The 12,033-nt window shown below is 36.3% G+C and overlaps 1 protein-coding gene across 1 annotated transcript; it reads left to right on the top strand.

The window, feature by feature from the left end:
* The first annotated feature begins 10,527 nt into the window (after positions 1-10,527).
* On the top strand, positions 10,528-11,660 carry LOC124896154. Its single transcript, XM_047407692.1, has 2 exons — positions 10,528-10,920; positions 11,055-11,660. Exons 1-2 carry the CDS (start codon positions 10,528-10,530, stop codon positions 11,658-11,660), a joined length of 999 nt encoding a protein of 332 aa, XP_047263648.1.
* The last annotated feature ends 373 nt before the right edge of the window (positions 11,661-12,033 follow it).

The following is a 12,033-nucleotide window of genomic DNA, read 5'->3' as shown; positions in this document are numbered from 1 at the left end:
ATCATTTTCCATGCTCGAAGGTAGGAACTAAGCTGACTTCTAAAGGCTGAAGTACTACCCCTCCACACTAGGATAGGTTCATTTGGAAACTGAAATTGGACAACTCTGTTTCTGAAGTCGACAGTGGCATAGCAGGAATAAAGCTAATCCATGCTAAGAATGACATCAAAATTAGTCATCTCTAATTCGAATAAGTCTGGTGATGTAACCTTCTGAGATACCATGACCAAAAAGTACTTGTATACCCGTCGGGCTATAATAGTTTTACCCACTGGGGTAGAGACTGAAAATGGCTATGCTAGAATTTCAGGACTGACTCCGAAATCATCTGTTTTATAAGGATTAACAAAAGACAAAGAAGCTCCTGGATCTAGAAAAGCGTAAACATGTATATGAAAGATCTGTAACATACTAGTAACTATATCAGAAGAATTTTCCTGATCTTGTTAGGACTGAAGAGCATAAATTCTATTTGGGCGTTGCCCACTGGTGGCACTTGAAGTGGCACCCTATTGGTTTGGGAAACTAAATTGACCTGAGAAACGGTTATGCTAACCCTGAAAGCTTGACTTGGGACAATCTCTGACCCTGTGGCCTAGCTTGCCACATCCAAAATAGACATCGTTACCAGCTCTGTAAAGACCCAAATGGTTCTTACCACAAGTCTGACAAAGAGGATAAGTGTGGGCACTACTAACACTGCCCTAAGGTTTAGGGCCTAACGCCCTATCCCTGTTGCCATCACTATATTTTGCTACTAAAGCACAGGCTGAGGAATGAGCTGGAATAGATGACTTAGGACGGCATTGAGAACAGTTCCCACCCTCTGACTTAGGCTAAGCAAAGTTGAAACTACCTGTCCTTTCTCTCTTATTCTACTTCTCTCTCATCTTAATCTTCTTCTCTTCTATCTGTTGAGCACGGATCATAAGACTGGCTATGTCCATCTCACTAATAAACATCGTAGACTTGCACTCATTGACCACACAATCATTCACTCTAGAAATAAACTTACTCATCTTAGCCCTGCTGTCTGCCACTACATGAAGAGTGTATCTAGCTAATTGAGTAAACTTAAGAGAATACTCTTTCACTGTCATGTTGTCCTACCTGAGGTTGATAAATTCTAACACCTTAGCTTCCCTTAGATCTATGGGAAAGAATCTATCTAGAAATATAGTAGCAAACTCCTCCCACTCAAAATACCCTTCATCTATAGCTCTCTCTGCCATCCACTACTTGAACCATATGTGAGCCATCTTCTATAACTGATATGTAGCTAGATAAGAGCTATCACTAGCAGTAACCCCCATAATATCTATAACCTTCTAAACCTGATCAAAGAATTCCTGAGGATCCTCATCTGACTTAGACCCAAAGAAGGATGGAGGATTTATTTGGGTGAAGTCCCGAATCCTAGCTGTAGCTAAAATTGGCCACTGGGCTGGTCGGAATGACAGCTGGTCATTCATTCTGGGCAATAACTGAATTAGCAATAGTAGTGAATGCAGCTCTGAACTCTGCATGAGAAACATGTTTGTCCAAGGGATCTACTTGGATAGGCTTAGGGTCTGACTGATTTTCGTTTCTTCTTTTAGGAGACATGTTCTGTAAGAAAAAATGGAGAAATGAATTAGACAAAAAGTTAAATTTGAGCTCATCCTTACTGGCATGATATGAATACTGAAAGAAGGGAAACTATTCCTAAAACATCTTATAGACTCCTGAACATAAATGTGGCATGCAACACACCCATACACAAGACTCTACTAGATGTAGCTTTTCAGACTTCGTGGGACACTATAGAACCTTAGGCTCTGATACCAAGTTTGTAATGCCCCAAATCTAATACCCAGAATACTACACAGTGCTAGCAATCCCAAAGGACCATAAACTAACCCATAACTGATATTTATAGCTGAGTACTGCATAATATACTATATAAATGCAGAATAAAAAGGCTGAAAAGCCGTAAGGTTAAAATATCTGATGAAACATAACATGCGTAGATATGGTATATCAATACCAAATTGAAATAAACTGTCTGAATATATTAGTTTGAAAGACTCTAAACAGTCTGAAAACTGTGGAGTTGATGGGATATATCCACAACTAACTCTGTCTACTAAAATTGAAATAATGAAATAATCATGCTATCCTCGAATGATGAAGACTCACTGCAAATTTAATGCTGCTGGCTAAATTTGAAGCTAAGTGCAATCGAGAACATGAGCGTCCGAACCTATGGTATAAAACACCATAGCGCAGAAGAAAATTATTTATCAGTACTTCTATATGTACTGGTATACAAAGTGAGGTAGGATGAATGTATGGGGTTTATATGTATGAACAATACTAACTGACTGAATAACATGAACGTAGGAATACATACATGAATGTGTAACTGTAAAAAAGATCGTGATAATAATGACTACTAAGTCTAAATACTGATAACATGAGTTTCGTATAACTGATATACTGTTAATTGAGTGACTGTGTCTCACAGTCCTGATTATGATAAAACTAGCTGAGTTCCCTACTAAACTGAGTGACTGTATCTGACAGTCCTGAATCTAAAGAACTATCTGAGTTCTTTTACTGAGACTAAGACTAATATTTTGGAAAGTAGTCATCCAATCGACATGCCCCTTCTCTGTATAAAGTGGGGTTCCAATCTGTAACCCCAATTGGAAGGGTGTCAATACCGTGCCACTGGTAAGGAAAAGCTGTGAGTGACCCTCATCTGGCAGTGTCCCCAAAGGATAATAGTGGGACCCTCATCTGGCAATGTTAATCCAGCTCATCAACCCTCAACTATTAGTGTTGATGTCTCAACCTATGTTGGCTACATAGTTCTGGAATTCAAGGATTGCTTCTAAGGATCATACCCTCTTCTGTCAGTATGTGCCCTCATCCTTAGTTTTGCTCGGTGCTGTATCCCACTCCCAACTGAATAGACACTAAACTGATTATACTGAGATAAATTGAACTGATTTCACTGAATTCCTTGGATAGACGGAATATTACTGAATTCTATTAACTGACTGAGTTCATGAGATTACTCAGTTTTCCTGAGTCATGTAACTGGCTGAATTCTACTGAGTTCTGAAACTGAAAATAAACAGGACTGAGATTATCATAAAACTAACACTAGCTCTAGGAACATGAAAATAAATAGTACATAACACTTCTTGAGCTCATAACAATTATTAAAAATTCATAATACCACCATTGAGGGATTTCATGATCCACTTGATACTCATAGTCTTGTAGATGAATAGGAATATATTCCACATATCATAAGTTCACAATCTAGTCTCATGAACACTCCATCAATTCATCACAAGACATAATATTAGCATGGGAGTCATTTTGAACATGTAGTTATAGCCTAAGTTCATCATGTAAACCAATAGGGGTTCATAAAACACAATTCTACTCACTAAGGCATTTTTGTCATACACATGGAATGCATATACTTAGGCTTAGGCATGAACATTAAGAAATTACATCATGGCTTCATTAATTAACCTAATTTCATGAAATTCAATCTATATGCTAAGACAATATCATGAAAACACACTAAAGATTCCGACTTGAGAATCATACAACACATCAACATGATCATAATCAATCCACAACATGAATATCAAAATTTATAATTTAAAATTGGATCCTTGGACTCCAAGGATAAAAGAGATCCTTGGATGAACACTTTACATACCTTAGATGGAAAATTCTTGAAAACTAATGGTAGAATCTCTTGAATTTGAAGCTCCTATGAAAATCCTAGACTTGTTCTTAAGAGTATTTAAGAGTAACAACTATATTTTAGTGAAATAAGGGCTGAATATCGTGTTATAGGCTTATATAGGGGTGGTAAATTGACCCTTTTTCCCTTAAAAATGCAGACATTTAATGACTGAAATAGGGCACTAACACGATTGGCGACGCAGTGTGTCGATGGATTTGACGCTATACCCAATGCGTCGTGCCATGATCGTGCCAAGCTTCAGCAGTTTTGACTCTGGAAACCTGCAACAATGTTAACCAACGTGATAGGTGACGCGGCGCACTAAGATCGCGTTGGTCCACTATTTTGGGACACCAAACGTGGTCTAAATGAGTTCCAAAAAATCTTAAACTTGTCCGGGAACACCTATCAATCTCTCTGATCATGAATTAATAAAAATATGGACCATTAAGGGACATTATGGTCACGAAATGAAATTACCAACTTTTGAAGGCCAAAAATAAACTAAGTCTGGGAACTTAGCTAGAATTTTCTAAGCTTGAGACCCCTTGACAAGCCTAAAAGGATGAATTAAGCTTAGAAGTTTTATGGGGTATTACAACTATCCCCCTTGGTAATATTCATCCTCGAATGAGACAAACTGAGATGGCATAAATGATAAATTGAAGTATATACTGATCATGAACAACAGAAACATGAGTAAATGACTGACATTACTGATTTACTAAGATTCATACTGAGCATGCATATTTGATGCATGATTTCATGACTGAGCTGATAAATGGATGCATGCCTGAGAGTACTAATTCACTTGTTCACGCATATCTGATGCATGAATACATGACTAACATGATGCATGAACACATGACTAAATATGCAATGGTAGTTGATAACAAGTTTATAATGGAAATATGAGCATGAAACTAAATACCAAGTTGTAACTAAAATTTGAACATGAAAATGAATAAGCTTTAAGGAAAGCTATTACTTTGAGCTGAGTTTGAGTTTGTGGAGAAAAGGTGAGGTTACTTGGTCCACATTTCTGCTTCTGCTTCCCAAGTAGATCCCTCAATGTATTGATTCCGCCAAAGTACTTTGACTAGAGGAACTTCTTTGTTCCTCAGTCTGCGAGTCTGGTAGTCAAGGATTTTGACTGGAATCTCTTCATAAGAGAGGTTGTTCTGAATGCCTATGCCCTCTATAGGGACTACAATTGCTGGGTCACCGTTGTACTTCTTAAGCAAGGAGATATGAAACACTGGATGGACTGAGGCTAAATTTGAAGGAAATTCAAGCTCATAAGCTACCTTGCCGAAGTGATTAGGAATTTTGAAGGGACTGACATATCGGGGGTTGAGCTTTACCTTCTTGCCGAATGCTTCACTCCCTTCATGGGAGAGATTTTCAAATAAACATGGGCACCAATCTCAAACTTGAGATCTTTCCTGTATATATCCGCGTACAATTTCTGTTATCTTTGAGTTGTCTTAAGCCTTTTTCTGATCAACTGAACTTTCTCTAAGGTATCAAATACTAAGTCAATCCCTACTACTGCGGCCTCACCCAGTTTGAACCAACCGAATAGAGATCTACATCTCCTATTATAAAGAGTTTCGAATGGAGTCATCTTAATACTAGAATGATAGTTGTTGTTGAATGCAAACTCAATCAAAGAAAAATGGTCATCCCAACTACCCTTGAAATAAATTACACATGCCCTTAGCATATCTTCCAAAGTTTGGATGGTCTTTTCAACTTGACCATCTGTCTGAGGATGGAAGGCTATACTGAGATGAACTTGGGTACCAAGACCCTTTTGAAAGATTTCCAAAAATAAGAGGTGAATCGATTACCTCTATTTAAAATAATGGAAAATGGAACACCATCTAATCTAACTAACTCTATGATATAGAGATTGGAGTAATCCTCAGCTGAATAAAAGGTATGGTCTAGAAGAAAATGGGCTGATTTGGTCATCCTGTCTATAATGATCCAAACTGAATCATACTGATGACGAGTACGGGGCAAACCCATCACAAAGTCCATGATCTCTTCTTCCCACTTCCAAGTGGGAATATTGAACTATTGTATGGACCTACTAGGCTTTTGATGCTTTATCTTGATTTGTTGAAATATGAAGCACTTAGCCACAATTTTTGCAATATCTTTTTTCATTCCACTCCACCAATAGATCTCCCACAAATCACGGTACATATTAGTGGCCCCTGGATGAATAGAGTATGTTAAACCATGTGCTTCTTCAAGGATTTGCTGCCTTACGTCGTCTACACCTGGCTCACAGAGACGACCCTCGCAATACAAAACACCATCTCCCCTTTTAGAGAAAACCTCTACTTTCTGATATCTAACTGATTCATTAAACTTGACTAGACTGGGATATCTAACTTGTTTTTCCTTAACTTCGAAACTATAGATGATTCTGAACTATTTTGATAAGTCTAGAAGAGCAAAAATTGGAATTGAGGTGAGTCGATTCTTCAACTCATTGAGCATTGTTTGTCTTTAATAGAAATTATAGAACTTATTGAGCATTGTTTGACTTTAACATGATAGGAGTGTTTGAGTTATGGGTTGATATGATATTAATAATGTCTTACATGTATATTTATTCCAATGGTGCCCCACTAGAACTGATAGCATGAATTATTAAAAAATTGAGTTGATTTTTGAAATAAAATGTAATACTTTGAAAATACCTAGATCGAGGAATGTGTCAATTGGGTAGACTAAGACATAATACTGAGATTGGTGGAAATTTAAGATAGTATATAGGTTGACAACCCCTCATTGGTCTTATTTTTGGAGCATGTGGGCTTAATAGGTTTATACAGAAAGTCATGTATGACTTTCAACTATTCACTTTATCATTCATTATATCGCATTGCATTTGCACATTATGTGTTATTTTTATTGTGTTACTTGTCGTGTATTAGTTTCTCTCTCTCTCTCTCTCTCTATATATATATATATATATATATATATATTTATATATATTAGAATTGTTAGTGGAATGTTGTGAGCTACCATTTGAAAACTTTTTTCCTTGTAGGTTGCGTGCTCATAGTATTTTATTTACTTATATTATTTTCTTCTTTGCTTAGTCACCTATCATACCTACTGAGTACAAGTGGATCGTATTCACTCCTATAGTTCCCTTTTGGTACAGATCCTAGTATGAGAATGGGCAATAGAGGCTCATTCATGCAGTTGAATTGCTGATTTCTCAAGGTACTGGCCCGCTCTAGGCGTTCCAAAGTTGAATCCAGGCTTCCTCTATCTATTAGTTGTCTTTATTTCTCTTTTTGAGACAAACTATGTATTATGCAGATTCAATTTTATATTAGATGCCCGTATACTTGGGACACTATATCTAGAGTTTTTATGGTATTTTTTTTACTTTTGAATATCTATATTATGGTCTAACTTCATTCTAGAAGTCTCGCCTTGTTTTATTTTATTGTTGTTTTGAGTTTTTCTCTAACTTAGGTGATTTACTTATCTATCAAGGTTAGGCCGTGATAAGTTCCATCATAACCTCATTTTTTAGGCATGCCACAAGCTCACCCTTTCACAATAATCTCTATAACCGCAGTTCTATTAACCTATTTTACGTACTAAAAATTGCTACGACTTTCTAACCACGTTCTCTACAATAAAACCAAATCAAACAACTCCACCAATGCTTTATTTACTACTAGATTTTCTTAGACTATCATGTCCTTAAAGCTTGTCTAAGACTAGGCCAACCTTGGATTTTTGAAAAGTCATCTAAGGAGAAAATTAAGCTAAGGTTACACTCTTTATTTCAACAGAATGATGATTTAGGTTGCTACACCATCCTGATTCAAATGTGACATAAAAATAATTGTGAATTCATGTGGTTATACATTGAAGAAATAATATTTCTTCAAGAATTCTCTTATATTGCTTGTTCTCACTATAAAATATTATATCAGCTAAGTTTGGGGTTGTATCCCTAAATTTTTTGAGAACGTATAACAAGGTAGAGCCTGTTCATCTGTCATGTAGACTATTGACCATGATAATATTTAATAGATGCTATACAATATGGTCACATGTGCTTTTCTATCAACTTACAATTTGATTTTTGTAAGGCTGTTTGCTCAATTTGTCAAATTAAGAGCATGATTTCAAATTATAAAGTATGTTGATAATGCAGACTAGTTTAGCAAAAATCGTATTCCTCCAATTATAGATAAACTGTTAAATATGAGAACAAGTCTCCCAAAAGAAAATTTGGTATGAGACATTTTTATTTAACATAGCAATACTTGTATGTATCAAGCCAACAAGGTTTTCCTATATTGTTGGTTCAGAGCAAGAAACTAAATAATTTAATCTAAAAAAATTTAATATGTTGTATTAGATTTAATTGCTCCACCATTGACAAGCATGAATTCAAAAATAAGGTTGGGGATAAATGTTAGATTTTTCAACATTAGGGGAAGACGTAACTAACATCTAAAATGGATGGAATGAATTATCTAGGTCCTCATAAAAATGTGTTGAAGTTTAAGAGATAATTCATTTGCAAAATATTACAAACATTTTCCAGATGCATTTACTTACCCTTTGTTATAATTCAGTTGTATCTCCAATGAGAAAGCCTTGAAGGACAGAGTCTGGCATTCGTAAAACGTGATAGACCAATCGGCTTCAAATGAAAAATATCCTTGAAGAAAGAGAGGAAAAAATGATAAAGATGGTCATCATAATGAGGAAAGTTCTTTAAAAGAGTATGATGGAATAGCACTTCAAAAAATATTGGCAAAGATTCAGGTACCTTAAAATGATGAAATAAAGAAATGTCGATAAGTTATGTCGTATTGGAACAGTTATCGATGGTACTTTTGATATAATGTAGCGCTTACCAATATAACTGAAAAAGAGGATCATGAATTCAAATATGTCAAATAGTGTGGACAGATAGAAGATCGATTCAAATAAAAGAGCTGGGTCATGGGACGAGGGAGAGGGGCTGGGGGTGGGGGAAAGGCGGAGAGGGGGAATGAAGAAGAAGGTGAAAAATTATTTATTTATTTATTAAATTTATAATTATTCCAAAAAAATATTTTAAACGTAAATTTTGTTTTTTGATTTTTAAAATATTTAATTCTTATGTGGCATTTAATGTAGTATTTAAAATAACGTGGAAACTAATGTGAAATTTAATACAATAATTAAAAATGACGTGGAGGCGAGTGTGTACGCACACCAAAATAGGGTTTAAAATGTTGCTTTTTAATGGGTTTAAGAGTTCAAATGACAAACATGTAAGTAGAAGTATCCACATTATAAAACGTACATAGTACAAGGGTCTACCGAACCATTTTGCCTTTTAAAAAATTACACTTTAATTTATGTCCAAAAATATAAATATTGGATATTTAATTAAAAAGAAATTTCAAAGTTCTCAACCAAGCTCCATTACAAACCACCCGATTTTTCCGCGATTAGTCCCTTTTTCAATCATTTTTCATCAATTTTTCTGACATCCATCGTAAAGTGACATTACCTTCATTGTTTTAAGTCATTTTTCTCATATTTTTAGCCCCACATTTTCATCCATCTTCATACAAAAAACTTAAAAATCAGTCCCACATTTTTAAATTGATTCTTGGCTCAATAGCATCATTCCAACACTCCTTAGGTTGTTTCTACGTTGTAATCCGTTGGATTATTTCGGTGGTCGTAGGAAAAGGAAAGATCAAGTACTGTATGGAAAGCAGCTAAGAAGAAGACGATCAAAGTCTATTAAGTCTAGATTCATAAACCACTGTTTAGGTCTATTAAACACTATCATCTAGGTATATCATGTCTATTACAGAATACGTGGTTGGTGGTGGTATATTTTCTGGTGAATGGGAGGAGACTCCTAAATGTTGGGTTTAAAAAACCTCATCTAAGGAGACAGTGTCCATTGCCCTTCGTCGCAATGGTTCATACGCCGATTTGGTTAAAAGCGTAATTGAGAACGGTGAATTAAGTTGTGATCAAAGCGATATGGTAATTAGTTACTTGATGAATGGGAGAGGAAAAATCAATCCAACGTTCATAAGGAATGATAGACACATGGAATTATACATGCTTTGCGTTGATTTTAATAATTCCAAGCCAAACTGCGGTTAAAGTTGTTAGAAGGTCCCGAAAAAAACTTCCACATAAGCCCCGCCCTGCCCCCATCCTCAGTAGTGGATGATACGTCAATGAAATACGATTGCATGGGCAGTGATGAATAATATAATTCTGAAGATTTTGAAGAAGAGGAGTATGGAGTAGGTGAGGATGGGCAGTTCGAACCACAAATAAGCCACCCTTTCTCGAACGGAACCAATCTTCATGTAGGACAAACATTTAAGGATAAGAAAACGTTGAAGCTTTTCATGAAAAAGACGTCGGTGAAAATGTCTTTTAATTAAACAACAAAGAAGAGTTGTAAAAAATACTTCAGAGCGAGGTATGTAGATCCTACTTGCTTTTGGATGGTGTGTGCATGTGCGATCGGAGCATCGGGTTGGTTTCAAATCCACAATTACATGGGATAGCATAGTTATGCCGTGGATCATGTCACTAAAAAGCACAAGAATGTCACCGCAGACGTCATTGCCTCAATTATTTTAAACTTTTTCATCAACAACAAAGGTCCAAGCCTGAAAGAGATCGAGAGAATCGTATTTAGGGAGCTAAATTACAGGTCGGGCTATTGGAAGTGTTGGATGACAGGTGTCATTATGAAGAACATAGTTCAAGGAACATCCAAGCACGGATATGCAGTGTTGCCCATCTTTTCATATGTTTTTAATGGTTTCAATCTAGAGTCTATAAATTCCCTCATGGTTGATAAGGAGTCGGGAAAGTTTATGTACTACTTTATGGTATTTGCGGCTTCCATCCGTGGATATACACACATGAGAAAGGTCTTTACCATTGATATCACATATTTGTCCAGTAAGTACAAGGGTGTACTGTTGTCCGTTGTTGCTCAAGATACGCAGAAGCATATCTATCCCTTAGTGTATTGTATGGTGGATAAAAAGAATGATGCGTCATGGGGATTCTTTTTCGAGAAACTTAAGGCCATTATCGTTGATGAACTAGAGTTGTGCATTATCTCCGACATACACGTAAGCATAGCCAACAGCCTCACAAGGCATTATCCGCTTGAGCATCATGGTTTTTGTATGGGGATCTCGGTGAAAAGTTTCAAACGAATCACCATTGTGTAGATTATCTCCATTTGTACTACCATGCATCCAAGGCATACACATTGAAAGAATTTAACGACTACTTCAACGTCATTAAAGAAAAATGCCCCAGCGCAATAGCTTGCCTCGAGCATAATGTTGGATTTGAAAAGTGGAGTCGGACTCACTTTTCAGGAAATAGATTTAATGTCATGACCACAAACATCGCTGAGTCGCCCAACGCAATGTTTCTCGACGAAAGAGAGTATCCAGTAGCAGCCATCTTCATTGCAATTGCACATAGGTTTGGCAAAATATTTAGGAAGAGGTATACGGAGGTAAATAATTCAAGGACTACCTTCTTTCCCGAAGCTGAGAATATCCTGAGGAAAAACATGACCAAGGGCGACAAATTATATGTGAACAACATAAATGGAAGCACCGACAAATTTACCGTTCTTGGTTGTGGTCCTTCCACCAAAGTTAATTTATCAAAAAGGTCATATTCTTACAGGAAGTTCGACTTGGTAAAATTGTCATGCGCTCATGCAATAGAAGAGTTGTGTTTGAAGCACGAGGATGATTACAGTAGTAGCATTTACAACTACTCTTCGCCCATATATTCGAAAGAATCATACTTCCTTGCATACTTGAAACCAATTTGTGCAGTACCTTTATAGTCGAAGTGGAGCGTGACGTGCGAGTATCTAGAAATGGAAGTTCTTCCACCCAGTTTTAATCTCAAACTAGGGAGGAGGAATATGAGACGCGTTAAGGGTGTGTTGGAGTCTTTAAGGCCCAATAAAAGGAACAAGTGCTCCAAGTACAAAAGGTCGGGGAATAAGAGAATAACATATAGCCTTACCGTAGGATAGTAGGATTGGCATTGTATTTTTTTTATTTTGTCAAATGCACTGGACAATTGTTTTCAAAGGTAATGAACTGCAGTCAAAATTAATTTATTTGTTGTGCATTATCGGTCTCAGTTCATTTATTATATATTATGTACTAAATAGATTATACACTGCAATAATCGACTAACCTCATAATATA

Source organism: Capsicum annuum, chromosome 2 (genome assembly GCF_002878395.1).
Source record: "Capsicum annuum cultivar UCD-10X-F1 chromosome 2, UCD10Xv1.1, whole genome shotgun sequence".
NCBI lineage: Eukaryota > Viridiplantae > Streptophyta > Magnoliopsida > Solanales > Solanaceae > Capsicum > Capsicum annuum.
The sequence above is the reverse complement of the archived record's forward strand: the minus strand, read 5'-3'. Positions and strand labels throughout refer to the sequence as shown.

Excerpts from the sequence above, each read along its gene's own strand:
- LOC124896154 (XM_047407692.1), top strand. The coding sequence starts at position 10,528 with ATGAAGAACATAGTTCAAGGAACATCCAAGCACGGATATGCAGTGTTG. Across the intron at positions 10,921-11,054 it reads GCATTATCTCCGACATACAC|GCATACACATTGAAAGAATT; the intron begins GTAAGCATAGCC and ends CATGCATCCAAG.